This window comes from Erithacus rubecula (assembly GCF_903797595.1).
Source record: "Erithacus rubecula genome assembly, chromosome: 9".
Classification (NCBI taxonomy): Eukaryota; Metazoa; Chordata; class Aves; order Passeriformes; family Muscicapidae; genus Erithacus; species Erithacus rubecula.
Genome location: NC_136660.1, coordinates 2,605,755 through 2,622,064, shown reverse-complemented (window position 1 = coordinate 2,622,064; position 16,310 = coordinate 2,605,755). Strand labels below are relative to the sequence as shown.

Below are 16,310 nucleotides of genomic sequence, written 5' to 3'. Positions count from 1 at the left end.
TCTACCTTCTGGGTGCTGGGGTGAAGGGGTGGCTTTGAGGAGCACACCCTGCTCCCTTTGCTCAAGAAACCAGCATTACAATGATCCCAATCTCCTGCTGCTGAGGGCTTCCTTAGCCTCTTGCTGAAATGGAAAATACCCAGGAAGCTTTTCCTTTCTGGAGATTAGAATGCTTTCCACAAGTCCTTGAGATGTGACCATGATGGTTAAAAACCCACAGTGCAAATGAAGCTTTCCTCCTTCTTTCCCTCACTCCATGCTCTGTCCTTTCCCTAACGCTATCATCTCAACAACAGCTAAGGAAACCTTTCTCCTCTTGTCAATTGGCAATGCAACTGCTTTTACATTCTGTTTTCAAATAGGTTTTAAACTCAGGCTCTGCCCATGCTAGGGATTGCAAGTTTTGAGGAAACTCCCCAGCAGTGGAAGCCTGCAGCAGCCCCAGGTGTGACTGGAAAAAAAAAAAAAAAAAAAAAAAAAAAAAAAAAAAAAAAAAAAAAAAAAAAAAAAAAAAAAAGAGAGAGAAAAGGGTGAGTTATGATAAGAAAAGGAATGTAAAATTACGAAGAAAAACTTCTTTTCGGTAATTGTGTTTGAACTGGGGAGGGCCCCCCTTCACAGAGGTTTTGAAGGATTTCCATTGAAGGATAACACACCTTTCTCATGACTTTTGGAGTGTCTAAGTCACTAGGCAGGAAACCGCGGTTTTCCTCTAATTTCGTGTTTAAATGGAAGGAGAATGGCTTTATGGTGCTGTTGTATGGGTTTGAATTGAGGGAAAGCTCCAATTTACCGATCTTAAGGGTCAAATGCCGGCAGACTCCCAGCAGCGCCGGACGCCCCCAGCCCCAGCGTCGCGCTGTCTTGCCCTGCCCCTGCCCTGTTGCTGCAGAGCATGTGCTGAGAACATTCCGAAACAGCTACCGCGGGTGCTGCTAGTTACTTTTTCACAAGTAGAAAACCAGGAGAGTGCTTTCCAGGACACGAGCGGCCGATCTCATGTTGAGAACAATCCGAGGCACCTACCCCGGGTGCTGCTAGTTACTTATTCACCGGCTCCACTGGGAGATTGCTTTGCCGGACAGGAGTGGCCGAGCCCCCGCTCCGCCCCTGTGCCTCGCTGCTGGGTCAAAAGTACCAAAACCCGCTACGGCCCCTCATCCCCCGGAGCTGGAGCGGCTCCAGCACAGGTACGACCCCGCTCGGTTGTGCCCCAGCCCGGGCTCGCTGCGGCCGGAGGGGCCGCGCTCAGGGGAACGGGGCGGTTCTGGCGAGTTCCTTGCGCCGGCTTCCCCCGTGTGCCCCTGGCCTGAGCTGGCGGAGGGAGCGGCTGCCCGCGGTCTCCTCCTTGCCGCGGATCGCTGGCGACGAGCCGGTGCCGCAGCAGCGATGGCTCATCCCGGTGGCTCTCGCTAGCCCGGAGGTGGCTGCTCCGTGCCCGGCACAGTTTGGGCCGTGGCGCCCCGGGCTCGGCGCCGCTGCTCAGGCGGGAGGTGTCCCTGCCCGGCTCCCGCACGCTGCGCTTGTCTCCGCGGGTGCTGTCGCAGCGTCCAGGCACCGGCGGCTGAACCATGGTTTTAAAGACCTAAGATTGTAGCTAAGGGTTAGAAGCAATTCATATTGATCAGGGTGGAAGTGAGAAAAACAAACGATGGATTAATGATGATTGGATGCTTCAGCTAGTGCTACTAGAGGTATTGTTTGCCAGTATGAGCTTGTTTCAGTTTTCGTTATGGAACGAAGTGGAGTAAGTGAACTGTTATAAGAACAGATAGAAAGCAGTAGAACAATGGCTAATATCTGGACTTTATAGCAATCCATCACGAAGCAGGGGATATTCCGGATTGTGTCAGGGAGTCACGGAGACCTGGTGAAGACTTGCCTTACTTCATCTTCCAAGAGCCAATTCGAGGCCGCCGACCCAATTCAAGAAAATAGCACACCCATGATGGACTATTCGCCTCATTCTAGTACAGAGGGGAAATGGGAGGTGCTGGGATTATGCATAAGTATGGAATGTATGATTTTGGGAAATAGTTAGAGGGCAAGGAACCTTGCCACCCCTTACAGGGAATCCCCCCCGTGCAGCCCGCCGGCGTCTTAACAAGCACAGCACTTTGTAGCTTTGACTAGTTAGAGAGAGTTTGTCCATGAACCTATCGGCTGAAATGCGGTGACTGCGGTCGGCGAGGTGCTGCTGGGCTGATAGACAGACAGCTCGGGTGAGTGACGCCCTCCGGCCGTCCCGGGACATTCCTGAAGTGAGGGCTCCACCGCCCGGACTGTTCATCCAGCAGCACACAAGGACTCCTGACTGCTGAAACTCGGGACAGAACCGTGTGTTTAAAAACTGAAACAGTATTAAACGGGGATCTGTAAGGCGTACGCGTGGTGAGGAAAGGCCATTGGGAAGGCGTGGGACATGTCCCTGCACAAGCTGTGCCTGTGCCGTGTCCCTGAGAGCTGCCCGCTGCATTTGGTGTCGGGGCTGTTGTGCCGGGCTCGGCCTTTGGCTGCCGCCAGAGCGGGATTTTGCCATTTGTTGTGCCGTAAAGGGCTCAGTTTGCTGCCAATTCGGGGCTAGCACTTTTAAGGGCAAACCCTTGTCTATGGTCATTATGCTGCTGTGAATGTATCGTGGCTCTGAGAGGGGTTGTGAGGAAAAGAAAGCCCCCTCCCCACCGTGGTGTGTGGTGTGTGTACTTCAGCTGACCTGGAATCCTTTGGGGGGGCTTTAGTACAGGGTGTTTGTGAGTGTTTCCCGCGGGAATAATCAGGCTGTGATGCTGGTTTGCGTGGAAGAGATGTTCGTTTGCGTGTCAGTGAGTGACGGAGACTCGTGTGCCTCAGACCTGTCGTGTCTTTTTGATGTAACATTGCCATCTTGAGTTAAAAGTTGGTAGGGTTTTTTGGGAACGGAGACATGGACGTTTTTGAAGAAAATTAGTACAGACAAAGGACAGGAACGATTTAGCAGGGCAGAGTGAAAGCGTTTAATAAGGGCTTAGTGTGATTCCAGACACGGAGGTTGTGTTTGTAAATAATAAGGGTAACTTGTGTCTGAGAATCCAACCTAGGCACACGGAAAGAGGGAGTTCCCTTCCCTCAGTGGTTTGGGCTGGGCTCGTGGGAGTTTGTGAATTCAGTCAACTGGTGGATGGACAGGAGAAATGCAAAACTATATTTTGAAGGTTTATATCAAACATCTGCTGGAAAAGTGGTGGGTTTGGACTGGGAACAACCGGCTGTAGAGAATTTAGAAAGTCAAGAAGAGGTGAATGGAATAGTTTGTATTTGTGGGGAGTTTCCTGCAGTTTCTGGTGCATCTAGAGGCTGGCATGGTGCGTGGGTGCTATTGCAGTGTAAGATTGGCACGGGATGCTGTTCTTGTTCTTCTGCTAACTGTACAGAGAGTGTGCTCAGGGCCACCAGCTCCCTGATGGAGCTGATTTAGAACCAGAAATTTTAAAGCTGGTGTGTGGAAAGTCACACTGAGTACCTGAGCTGTGGCTGTGTGAGAGGAAGGCTGGGAAAGGGCTGTAAGGAGCTGTGGAGCTCGGTTTGGGTGGGAGAGAGACAGGAAGCAAAGGAGGAGATATTAAGAATTAGAGTGCTGGTTTTGTTGAGGGGAGGAGGAGTGATGGGAGCTAACCAAAGTAAAGAGATCTGAGGGAGGGATTCAACAACTAGTGGATTTATTTCTACGACAATCTACAGGAGACATTAAACACAAACTTCAGAATATACAGGGCCCGACATCCCAAGGTTTAGGGACTTGGCTAGAAGTGGCATGGAAAGATTTTAGCAGCTGGAAAGAAGGGTGCAAAGAAAGGATGAGGAAACTGGTAGCAGGAGGAAGGGAAGAAGAAGCAAAGGGAGGTGTAGACAAGAGCCACCAGGGCAGGGAGCAGCCCAGGCAGGGACAGACCAATGTGCACTGTGTGAGAAAACTGGACACTGGAGGAACCAGAGCCCACAAGGAGGAAAAGACGATGATGGAAGGGAAGAAGATCAGAAAGGGGAGGCAGTGGCTGCTTATGTTAAGGAAGGCTGAGGTGGACTGGGAGATCTTATTTACACATATTTATATCTTAGTATTTATGTAGTTTTGCCTACATTCACTTCAGATTAAAATGAACCAAAACTCCTCTTGTGCTTGTGTCTCCCCAGTTTGGGGATTATTGGGGGTTTTTGACAAAGATGTTCAAATTCTTTATTGCACTTGAACTTTTCAAAATTGTTTTTGGAGAATATGTCTTTGTTTTTTGGGCATATTCTAGACTTTGAGATTAGTTTTTGCTGGTTTAAGGTTTTGGGTTTATTACTTATTACTGTTAGCCTTGCACCTTTACTTTGTTTGAAAGTTTTGACTTCGTTTATTGCAAAGGTGTTTTCTTTTCTTTTTGATTCTTGCAAGCATGGTAAATGTCAGGCATTTTTCATTGTTTTGGTTAGCTAATTTGGATGAACTATTCTTTATTTTTAATTTTTTGTTTTATTTCCTTCCTTTTCTGGAAAATTTTAAGTAAATTCTTTCACTTACTTTAAGCATTCTTTACTTAGCTAATTGTTGTGATAGGTGTATTTAAGTGCTTTTCTATGCACTTTTGACAATGAGGTGAAAATTGTTTTGTGTTTCAACATTTTTTATTTTAAAACACATATTATAATAGATACTACAAAGCTTATGCTGACTAGTATTAATATTACAATTACAGGGTGCTATAGTGTGTATAAAATTCTAGTTTTGTTTCTTGACTATTTAAAGAGTATCTCATTAGTGATGACTTGTGTTTTGTTTTAGTGTTTGTATAACTTTGTTCTTTTTGCATTATGATAGACAGGAACTAGAGATTTTGTCTATTTTTTTCAATTTTCTGTAAGATTTTAGTCAGGTTTTGACGTTTGATTAATTGTCTTATTATTGTAAGGTTTATTTTAATAGTAGGTAATAATTTGTGATACATTGTGTAATTACATCTTATTAGTTGGTGGGATACAACGGGTGTAAAATATGAGAAGTCACATCCAACAATTTTAGAAAATTGATAAATACAAAAATTAGAGTGATTCTTCTCAGATAAAGTTACATAATTGTTCTTATCTATTTTTATGAAAGCACAAGCAGTTTTTAGGCATGCACAGCCTTAGCTGATATATACTGATATATGATATAAACACAGTTTTTTGACTAGTATTTGGATGAATTTTAAAATGACAGACTCTTTGTTTAATGTCTAGACATATATGATGGGCATTGAGTGTATTACTTCTGCAAATAGGTTCTTCCTAGTTTTGGGTTATATAAGATTTTAGGTTTATAGTTTGCTATTTTTTATTTACTTTTTGGGCTTATATTTTATGTTTTGAGGGGTGGAGCATTGTCTACTTATGGTTTAGTCTTAGTGCAATAATGGGGTGAATGACATGAATTGTGGCATTACAGACAGAAAGCACAAAGGCACTGGTCACATTATTCATGGGATCATAGGTGAAGTTCATTAGGATCTACCACGAATGGAACTTTTTTCAAAATTTGTGTCATTATTTTAAATTACTTGTCGAGTTTTAATTTGAAAAGTTCCTTTTTTTTTTTTTTCTCTTATGATTAAAGTAGGTATTGACTGTATCTATAACTGTGCTTGGATACAGCTGAGAGTTAAAGATAAATTATCTTGAGCTATATGGAGTGCATTTATTATTAGCTTATGGTCTTGGTCTTTTGCTTTTTCCTATTTTGGTAACATCTTTGAAATTTGCTATTGCTTAGTTCTCAACATGAATAGGGATGACTGTAGGGGTTTTATTAGTTTTGTCAAATTATTATTGCATGGCTAGTTTCTTCATTAATATTTTTAATTGATTATATTTGAAACTCTTAGTCTTGTTTTTAATATTTTAGTGAGGGTTTTTTATTTTTGCTTTTGAAATGTGCTTCCTTTTGTAGCTATGTTGTTTACCCTTTAAAGGATCTGTTTAGGAAAGAAGTGCAGACTGGCTGAACTTTTGAGATATTAATTTGCATTAGCAATTCAGCACGTTTGAGAGATCGCTTTGGATTAAACAATATTTCATATTTCTAATATTACTTCTAATTACATATGGATCATCTTCATAGATTTTAGGTTTTAGCTTGGGTGGTGTGGTCTGGGTTTGAGACCTTACAGTCTATTTAGTTGCTGCAGGGATGACATGTATTTTAAATTTGAATGAGAGTCCTGTAGTATTTTGGCCCTAAAGACACATTATCCTAGTTTGAATTTATGACAGTGCTAGTGGGAAAGGTTGTGGCCAGGATAAATTAGCAAATTAAAATTTGTTGTTTGATTAAATGATTAATTTTTTTACCTGGCTAACATTCTGAGGGTGATATGGAGTGTGAAGCTTTCAATTTATGACCAGATGATTGTTGGTTTGCTGCATTATTTTTGAGATAAAATGTGGCTCTTTATCTGAGGACATGATGGTTGGAACTTCAAAGTGAGGTATTATCTTTTGTGATTGTACTTTTGTTACTTCTTGAGCTTTTGCAGGTTTGGTGGGGAAAGCTTTTGTCCATCTTGGAAAGATATTTGCTAGCACTAGCAAATATTGATACTCCCCTTTCCTTGGAAGTTTGGAAAAATTAATTTGCTATTGTTGCCCAGGCCCTTGGGCTTTTCTGATTTTATCAGGTTTTGGTCTGGGGATGGTTTTTGGGTTTAGTTTGGAGGCAAAGATCACACTGTTGAGTCACTTGAGTGACAGTGGCATGTAATTATTTAGCAACAATTCTTTTAATTAAGTAGTTATAAAAGGCTTTGACTTCTTAGTGGGTTTTTTTGGTTTTTTTTTTTACTAGTGACTCTAATAATTTAGAGGGGATGACTAGCTTTTTTCTCCTTTTTTTTAGTAACAGCCCATCTCATTTAGTTATAGATTTTTTTTTAATTTTTAATTAGTTGCCTACCTATATTTTTTATATATTGGCTTATTTTTAGGGGAAATTTGGCTCTTTGGAATTAAGGCTTTTTTAGTTTTTACTTTACATTTTGTTTCTTCTTTTGCTTCTCTGTCTGCTAGCTCGTTTCTTTCCTCTAATTTTGAGATTACTTTTTGGTGTGCCCTAATGTGTATGATTGTTACTTTTTGTGGTGGCTGAAGTGCTTCTAGTAGTTGTATTATTTCTTGTGTATGTTTGATGGGGGTTTTTTTTGTGAATTTAACTCTCATCTTTTTGTTTTTCTAAGCGGCTTTGTGTTTAGGAACCACTTTAAATGCATGTCTTGAGTTTGTATAAATGTTTGGGGTTTGGTTTTTTGGGTGTTGGTTTTTGGTTTTTTTGTTTTTTGGTTGGTTTTTTTTTTGGGTTTTTTTTTTTTTTTTTTTTTTTTTTTTTTTCTATTTCTAAGGCACAGGTTGGAGCAATTATTCTTGCATTTTGTGTAGAGGTGCTTGCTGGTAAAGGTCAGGATTCTATAACCTTTTTTAGGTGATAACTGCCTACTTAGCATGTCGCTTTCCACTGATGACGTAGCTGCTTCTAGTAGTGAACTAGATTTTTGCATTATTAAGAGGTGTCTTTTAGGTTTGGGTGGCTGGAGTAGGTGGCTTCGATGGTTTCTGGGTAGTTATGGTGTATTGGTTTCTTTTGGTTTTCACTGAGGAAGGAAGCTGGGTTGACCATGTTAGTTATTAGTATTTCTACATAGTCTTGTTTTGCTCTAATGGCTTGGTATTTTAGGAATTTTTGTGGGGAAAGCCGGTGGTAACTCTTTTCTTTTAGCACTGTGGACATTGTGTAAGACACTAGCACAGTCATGTTCTGGCCCAAGGTGAATTTGGGTGCTTCTTGGATGTTTAGCACAGCTGTTGTTACAGCTCAGAGTCATCCTGGCTGCCCTTGGCCGTCACTGCTGCCCAGTAAGCAACTGCCCTTTGTTATGGGCCCAGATCTTGGGCTGGTATTCTTAGGGCAATTTTTTGTTTATTATGGGAAAATAGGAAGAATGGTTTATTTATGGTTGGTAGTCCCAGAGCTGGGGCTGACATAAGAACCTTCTAAAGTTGGTCAAAGGCTTGTGTGGCTTCTTTTGTCTATTGAAGGTCTTTGTTCCTAGTTGCAATGAGAGCACTGGTTTCACAAGGAGTTTATAATTACAGATTTACAATTTGCACTACTTTGTCATTCTTAAAAAGGTTTGCAGTTCCTTGATTGTCTCAGGTTTTGGAGTTTGGCATATTGCTTCTTTACGATTTTGCCTCAAGCTCCATTGTCTAGCAGTGATTTTGTATTCTAGGTAGATCGCTTTTTGTTTCACTACTTGAGCTTTTTCCTTTGATACTTTGTAATTTTGGAGTTTCAGAAAATTTAGGAGGTTTACTGTCTAGGCCACTGTCACAGTGTGCCAACCTTAATCTATGTAATTTCTTTTAGAGACAGGACCCAGGAGTACAGACAAGGCAGGCTCAAAACTTCAAAGGGTACAAGAAGAAATTTATTAATAACACAAAAAGAATTCAGGGTAAGATTCCTAGATTATTCCCTCCTCCGCTTTCCTTCATTCCACATTCCTTAACAACAACATACAGAGAACAGTCAGTTATGTACTTAAATGATCATTCCAGGTCTCTTAAGAGAGAAAGTTCCTTTTTGGAGTTTAAGCTTAGGGGGTGTCTTCACCTTCACAAGCTACATTCGCCCAGGAAAATATTGCAGAGTATGACTCTCCTCCCATTTCCACAGTCCTTCCTGAGCTGTGCTATGGGTTATGCTACACACTTGGAGTACCACTTTGAAAGGCAGGCTGCTGAAAAGCAAAATTCTCTTCATCTCCTTCTCTAGCAAATGTCATATTCCAGTCCCAAAACAGAGAGCTCCATTTCCCCGAGGCAAAAAGTCTTCTACTCAAGCATCTAAACCTCCCCATGTACATTTCACAGTTTAAAGGAATTTTGGTGTAGTCACTGTCCCCTTAACCCACAAAAAGGTTTTCAGCTACTGATCAGTTGCATCTTTTCAATCTCTTCCCACCAGGAACTTTCTCTTCATTCCGCCGACCTCTGTACTCTCCATGGTTTATTCCTTCTCATTCAGGGGAGCTCAGGAGATGGAGAATCTTATCCAGGCATTAAGAAGTTAAAATTGTATCCAGATGGTGAAGAAGCCACATGGGCAGCTGGAGGCCTCTTCTGCCACGGTGAGAGCCGGAGCCAAGGGAGCCGGGGCCGCCAGGCAGGGCCGGGGCCGCCCGGAGCCGGGGGCTCGGGGGGTCGGGGGGCCGGGACCCTGCGGCCGGGCCAGGACCCCACCGAGCCGGGGCCGGGCTGCCAGGCCGAGCCCGGAGCCGGGCCCGGGGCCGAGCCCTTTCCTTTCCCTGCGGCGATCCCAGCCCTCCCCGCTGGCCCATGAAACCGACACAGCCGCACACACTTTTTTGGTTGGGTGCCTATTAGGAGGTCATTTATGTACTGCAACAGCCTTTTTTCTCTTGGTGGGGCTTTGCAGGCCTTCAGGTCTTTTGCAAAGTTTTTCTCCAAACACGGTGGGTGAGTTCTTAAAAGTTTGACGCAACTGTGTCTGAGTTGTGTTTTGTGCCTGCTCTTAGGGCTTTGCTATTTAAAGGCAAAATTTTTTTTGGCTGGCTTTGTGGAAAGGGAGGCAAAAGAAGGCATCTTTCAAATTTTAAATGGGAAACCAGGTTAGCTCAGGTGTTAAGCATGTCAATAGAGTGTATGGGTTGGCCACTATTGGGTGAGGATCTTTGGTTATTTTATTGATAGCTCATAGATGTTATACTACTGGATGTGAGCCATTAGGTTTTTGAACAGGTAGAATGAGAGTGCTGAAATTAGCTTGGCACTCTTTTAACAATTCTAATTGCAGGACATTCCTAATTACTGGGCTAATAACTTTTCAATTTTATTTTTTTAAGGGGCATTTTTTAATTTTAAGTGACGGTTTTCTTCAGTTAGATTAATGAGAGAGGTGCTTTTTTTGCCATTTTTGGTGTATTAGAAGTCTATACTTTAGGAAATACTTGGCTTATTATACTTGCACAAATTTCCCCTTTAGTTTTGCTTGTTGTTAGTACTGAACTTCTACATATTTTTCATCATTTATTTTCAGGGTAATTACCCCCCCCCCCCTATTTTTTTTTGTAATATAATGATTACTTGTAATTATGCCAATAAATCTTTCCCTGAAAGTGTATCTGGGGAGCTGAGCATATACAGAAACTTATGAACGCTGAATTGGGTTTCGTATTTATACTTTAAAGGTTTACAAAAATATGGTTTTTACTTTGGCCAGTTGCCTTTTTCACTACTACATACATATATTTAGTAGGTATTAAAACGTTAAGAATGAATATGTTGCCCTCATGTCAATTAAAAATTCTACTTCTTTCTCTTTTTTCCTAGCTTCATTTTCTATAACAAGTGGATCTACTGCAGAAAGATTTACTGGTTTTCTTCAGGTTTTTTTTTTTATATGTGTGACCATTAACCCCATCTTTTCTTGGTTGCCTTTTCCTTGGTTGTTTCGTTTTGGGCACTGATTTTTCTATTGATTCTGGATGAGGTTTTATTCCCTTCCCATTTCCCAGCCTTTCCCGGGACTCTTTTTAACCAGCACCGCCGCTCCCACGGTGGCTCGGCCCAGCTCCATTAGTGACAGCGGGCAGAGGAGACCCGGCAGTGCAGCTTTTGATTCTGTTTGTTTTCTTCTCCTGATGCAGCTGCAGCAGCTCCCCAGCTGTGCCTCGGTGCAGCTCTGTCAGTGACAAGGGGCTCTGGCCAGGCGGGCTGAGCCAGGGCAGGGCCAGGGCAAGACACAGCGCAGCGCTGGCGGCGTCCGGCGCTGCTCGGAGCCTGCCGGCCTTGGCAGCTCAGGCACACAATGAACCCCAATGGGCGGCGATATCCAGCACCTGCTGTTTCTCCCCTCGTACCCTGGATGCATTTGACAGTTCTCCATTTCCTCCCTCAGAGCTGCAAAGCAAAATGCCCGCCTGCCCCGTGCCCATCCCCGCCCCTTCCCACCGCTCCAGCCTTGTCCCTCTTTCTCTCCCCTTTACTCTGCTCCACTTTCTCCTCCTCCTCTCCCTGCCAGCTCGCAGCAAAGACATTTCACCCCCTGGCACCAGCTGCCTCCTCTCACTCCAGGCACCTGCCCGTGAATCCAGAGCCGCCGTGGCAGCGGGTAATGGTGGGATAGGAGTGAATTATTGCAGGGATGATTGGGCTGGGCTGGGCCTGGCCAGGTGCCCAGGTGCCAGCAAAACCGCTCTGTCCCTCTCCTGCTCAACAGAGCGCCCGGGAAGCCAGAAGTTTCAGCTGCGCTCCTGTCTTATTCTGGGTTTGATGATTGATGGCAGTGAGGAAGAAAGAAAACACAGTAGACTCTGTCCCATTGCATTGATTCTTATTTCACCAAATTACCCAGTGAGATAAAAACATGAATCTGAAGGCACTTCATCTGCACCTAGGAGAATTCAAGTTTTTTAACACAAAGTTTACAAAGTAATCTGCCCATAGAGCTACATGTTCAATCTGAAAATATAAGCAATCTTTCTTACTATATTTTTATTTATGTTTCAAAACTTAGAGTTTTTGAGCCTCCACTGACAACATATTTCTGAGGAGTTGTTTTTGCTTTTACAACGCTCACCCAACTTGATTTTCACACTCACTACTACGGTTTTTACTTCTTTAAGGCAACTTTAAATACATTCTTACTTTAACTTACATACTTAGTATTACAACATATGATTTCATGCAGGAGTGGCTTAATATACTTTTGTCCATCCCAAGGTTTTAATTCAATCCCTGCACTCTGATCTCTCTCTCTCTCTCTCTAGAATTTACTGAGGCCTCTGTTTCACACACTCCAACACAGAGGGATGGGGGTTACAGTCACATCGTGCCACTGCATCACCCCCAGGAAGACAAATCCTTGCCCTGCTCCAGCCTGGCTTCCCTCCCACAGCAGAGAAATCAGATGCTTTGCAACAGACAGACAGAGAGACAGACAGAAAGAGAGACAGAGCGTTCTTAACAATCAGGTGCCCAATGCCAAAGTGGGATTCTTTGTCAACATGTGTCACCTTTTGTTCTTTTTCCTCTTTCAAGGGCAGTCCAAAGGTCTCATCTTCAGGCCACTTGCTGATGATTTCCCAGAGCCCAGGGCCATTTGGATTTCCTATTCCAGCTTGTTGTGCAATGAGGGCAATCCATGCACACCAGCTAGCATGGCTGGCAGCATGGGTTGCAGAGACTTTTCCTTTGAACAGCCAGCCCAGCGCTGGCAGTGGGGATGAACAGGCACTGAGGTGACCCTGAGAGCAAGTGCAAGGCACAGGGTGCAGCTGAGAAAGGACAGCCCTGTGCTGGGCTGAGAGGGGAAGCTGGGACTGCCCAGTGTGGAGAAGCTCCTTTCTCCAGCCCCTGTTACAGGAGAGCTTCGGCCTTGCTGCAGAGATACGGCTGCGGATTCGAGCAGCTCTCACTCCTGAATTTCTCCTCAGCCAGGCACACACACTCGGAATTGCCCAGGACAGGAACCCTGCAGGGAGGAGCAGAGGCAGCGCTGGTTCGCAGGGGAACACGTTGTGCCCCTGTCCCCGCATGCCCTGCCCGGCTCCCCGGCACTCACCCGGAGCTGAAGCTGCTGCCGTCCCCCCACTGCAGGTGCTCGCCCCATCTGCGCAGCCCCACCCAGTAATCGCCGTTCCCGCGGAGGCGGAAGAGCAAATCCTGCCAAGGAGAGAGCAGTGGCAGCTGCCCCGGCCCCTCGGGGGGACACGGCCCCGGGGCTCCTTCCCTGCAAGGCCCCGGCACAGGGCTGCAGCCCCAGCCCCACCAGCACCCAGCCCGGCCCACCAGCACCCCCAGGCTCCCCTCAGCCACCCCACAGCGCCCGCAGCCCCTCACTCACCATTGCCTCATCCTTGACAATGGCCAGGGAGGCCCCGAGCTCCGAGCACCGCTCCTCAGCCTCATCCCAGGTGCCTTTATCCATTGAGAAGTAGTAGCAGTGTCCATTGTATCCAACCCAGCCACGGGGACAGCCCAGAATCCACAGAGGAGTCACAGGTGGATCTGGAACCTGTAGTGCTGCAGGGGGAAGAGGAGAAGGTGTGAGGATTGCCCTGTGCAGGGAGCAGGGACCCCGCTCTGCCCCGAGGGGCTGGGCCCAGCCTGCTGCCCCTCCCTTACCTGACTGCACAGCCAAGGCCACCGCCAACGCCAGCAGCAGCAACAGGAGCAGGATCAGCACCGAGATGTGCACGGGATGGCGGCTGAACCACTGGCCTGGAGCAGGAAAGAGCTGCTGGCTGCCAGAAGCACAGCCGGCCCTCGAAGCTGCTCCCCCAATGGGCGGGGAGCACAGGAGGGAGCTCTCAGCCTGTCTGCTCCTCCCTCAGCTGCAGCCAGAGAGCCAAGAGGCTGCACACAGGCAGGGACACAGCTGTGGGGACAGCCAGGGACACCGGGCTGGGGACAGGCTGCAGCAGGAGAGCTGCACAGCCTTGGGGGCAGCTGCGGCTGCCGCTTGCAGCCACTGCTGGGGCCGAGAGCAGCACGAGGCCTCTTCCACACATCGGGAAACAGCCACACACCTGCCAGCCCTGTCCTTGCCAGCTGACACTGGCCCTCCCTAGAGGCCACAGGCGTGCCCTGAACTCACCCGGCAATTTTCTGAGGATGCTTCTGTGCCCATGGCCGGTTGCTGATGTGCCCTGGGGATCCAGGGGCTCTGTCACGCTGCCATCAGCTGCTCCAGATTCCATTCTCCACATCTTCACTCACTGCACGCTCACAAGTGACATTCTTCTGCTTATGAGACGTGGCTTCTTGTGCCTCTGGCAAGTGTGTCAGCCCGGCTGCTGCTCCCTCCTGGAGATGCAGGAGCTCCTTCACAGGCCCATGAATGGAGCACAATTCACTCTGCTCCAGCTCACAGCTGGAATCTTCTTCTTGGGAGAAAGAGCTCTGTCCTCCCGAACATCAGGAGTGCTCTAAAAGCCTTTGGAGAGACGGCCTCGGGAACAGCTGCACACCGACGGGGATGGCCCTGGACAGGGACATGGTGACAGGTCCCGGCTGGTCCCGGCCCTGAGGGACACCGAGGCTCAGGAAGGCGCCTGCCAGCTCAGTCCCGCGCTGTCCCCGCTGCCGGACCGCTGCGGCAGCACCTGCGGAGACCAAGTGTAAGAGTCGGTCCAAGTTTTCCCTGCTCTGCCTCTCGACCATCCCCAGAGACTGGGCCCCGAGATTGCTCCCCTTGCCCTGACCCGGAGCTCCGGCCTGGCCCAGCTGATGCTTGCGGCCCAAGGGCTGTTTGTAGCTGTGCCTGGTGCTTGCCATGGGACGCTGCAGGGTGCTGCTTATCGACCCTGTCCCGCACCTGCGCCACGGGGCCACCATCTGCACACACAATAGTCCATAAATCTCCCCACCTTTCGGCCAGAGGCCACTCGCTTTGGGAAAAAGGCTATAAAAGTGACTTTCCTAAAAGACTTGGAGATCTCTTTCTCCCCAATGGATGAGGACGCCTCTCATCTCACAATGTCGGACGACCACGAGGATGCGTCCCGTCTCTTGGTAGCCCAATATCCCATCCTTTTTCCTCTCTCAACCCTCTCTGTCCCTCTCACTCTCTCTATTGCAAAACTTGATTGTTAGCATACAATAAACTGCATTAGTGCTTTCTGCTAAACAAACCTGAGTCTCTTGCCTTTTGTCTTTTGCACCCTGGGGTTGAACGAACCATCACGACTCCCGCTCGGGTTGAGCGGATCGTGACATCAATTGGCATCATGGACAGACAGAAGGGTGTCTGACAGACAGAAGGGTTTATGATAGACAGGAGGGTTTCTGACAGACAGGAGGGTTTCTGACAGACAGGAGGGTATCTGACACACAGAAGGGTTTCTGACAGGAGGATTTCTGACAGACAAGAGGGTGTCTGACACACAGAGGGTTTCTGAAAGACAGAAGGGTTTCTGACAGGAGGGTTTCTGACAGACAGAAGGGTTTCTGACAGACAGGAGGGTCGCTGGTTGTGTGGAGTCTGTAACAGGGGAAGGACATCTTGCTCCAGCTGTACCTAGCTGGACACCTCGACAGGGTGAGCCAGACTAGAAAGCAAGGGGGGCATTTCAGATTTCCTGCAAACTGCACACACCATGGTGAAAAGCATCCCTACACTCGTTTGAGGATTCTGACTTCAGAAATTCACAAAAGATCTCTTGGTGCAGAAGGCAGAACTCTGCTGTTCTTGTTCTTTCTTACTGTATGAATGTGAACTGACCTCACTGAGTTAGGGAGGTCACTGCACAGGCTGAGGAGTGCATGTGTAGCTCTGTATATGTGAACTCACCTTTCCTAAAAATTAGGGGGGGAAAACCTGCACAGGCTGTGTGTCTGCCTGTCCTGAAAATAAGGGGGAGAAAACTGCATTGGCTGGGTGTGCATGTGCACTGACCTTTCCTAAGAAGTTAGGAGGGGGTACTGTGCAGGCTGTGTGTCTACCCTGCCCAAAATAAGGGGGTAAAACTGCATTGGCTGTGTGTGCATGTGCACTGACCTTTCCTAAGAAGTTAGGAGGGGGTACTGTGCAGGCTGTGTGTCTACCCTGCCCAAAATAAGGGGGTAAAACTGCATTGGCTGTGTGTGCATGTGCACTGACCTTTCCTAAGAAGTTAGGAGGGGGTACTGTGCAGGCTGTGTGTCTACCCTGCCCAAAATAAGGGGGTAAAACTGCATTGGCTGTGTGTGCATGTGTACTTTTCCCTTTCCCAAAAAAAACTGTGCAGGCTGTGTGTCTACTCTTCCTGAAATAAGGGAGGGCAAACTGCATTGGGTGTGTGTTGCATGTGCACATACCTTTCCTAAGAAGTGTCTACCCTGCCCAAAATAAGGGCCTTGTGGACAGCAAAAGCTCTGTGTGTAAATAAGTGCTGTTCTCCCTTGAGTGGCTTTACTTTCCTTCTTTCAAAATGACTGAAAATCATAGTGCAAAAGATAAAGCTGCATTTTTTTGCTTTGCTACCTAAGTATAATGCCAGAGCCTCCCAAGAGGGAGAAGATTGGGTGCACAGTAACTGGTTTAATTTAGAAAATGTGATTGATAGGATACATTCTTTGCAACATGAAACAAAATTCAAACTGGGCAGAAATAAAACCACTCTCTGCTCAGTTTTGGAGCCTCTCTTACAGCAGTTGTAGAAACTCCCTTTATGTGCAGAACTGAAGAAAGAGCAATTATTGACTCTTACAAAATTTAGTGGAAATTTTGCAAAAACAATTAGATGAAAAAAGGAATC

The 16,310-nt window shown here is 46.4% G+C and overlaps 2 protein-coding genes across 4 annotated transcripts in view; one reads left to right on the top strand and one right to left on the bottom strand.

Annotated features, from left to right (window-relative positions):
• Positions 1-1,143: 1,143 nt before the first annotated feature.
• The window catches only part of LOC306804938 (uncharacterized protein), a gene marked incomplete at its 3' end in the record, with an annotated part of 29,892 nt that continues 14,725 nt past the window's right edge, over positions 1,144-16,310 (top strand). The window contains 1 exon segment of the mRNA XM_079312160.1: positions 1,144-1,190.
• LOC306804943 (C-type lectin domain family 2 member B-like) lies at positions 12,097-13,963 on the bottom strand. 3 transcript variants are annotated; one of them, XM_079312168.1, is made up of 5 exons: positions 13,670-13,963; positions 13,198-13,293; positions 12,917-13,095; positions 12,635-12,735; positions 12,097-12,317 (listed from the first exon to the last, which is right to left on the bottom strand). In XM_079312168.1, exons 1-5 carry the CDS (start codon positions 13,779-13,781, stop codon positions 12,182-12,184), a joined length of 624 nt encoding a protein of 207 aa, XP_079168294.1. In that variant the 5' UTR covers positions 13,782-13,963; the 3' UTR covers positions 12,097-12,181. The 3 variants fall into 3 exon arrangements, with proteins under 3 accessions (XP_079168294.1, XP_079168296.1, XP_079168295.1); XM_079312169.1 differs by having other exon boundaries at positions 12,193-12,544; XM_079312170.1 differs by lacking the exon at positions 13,198-13,293.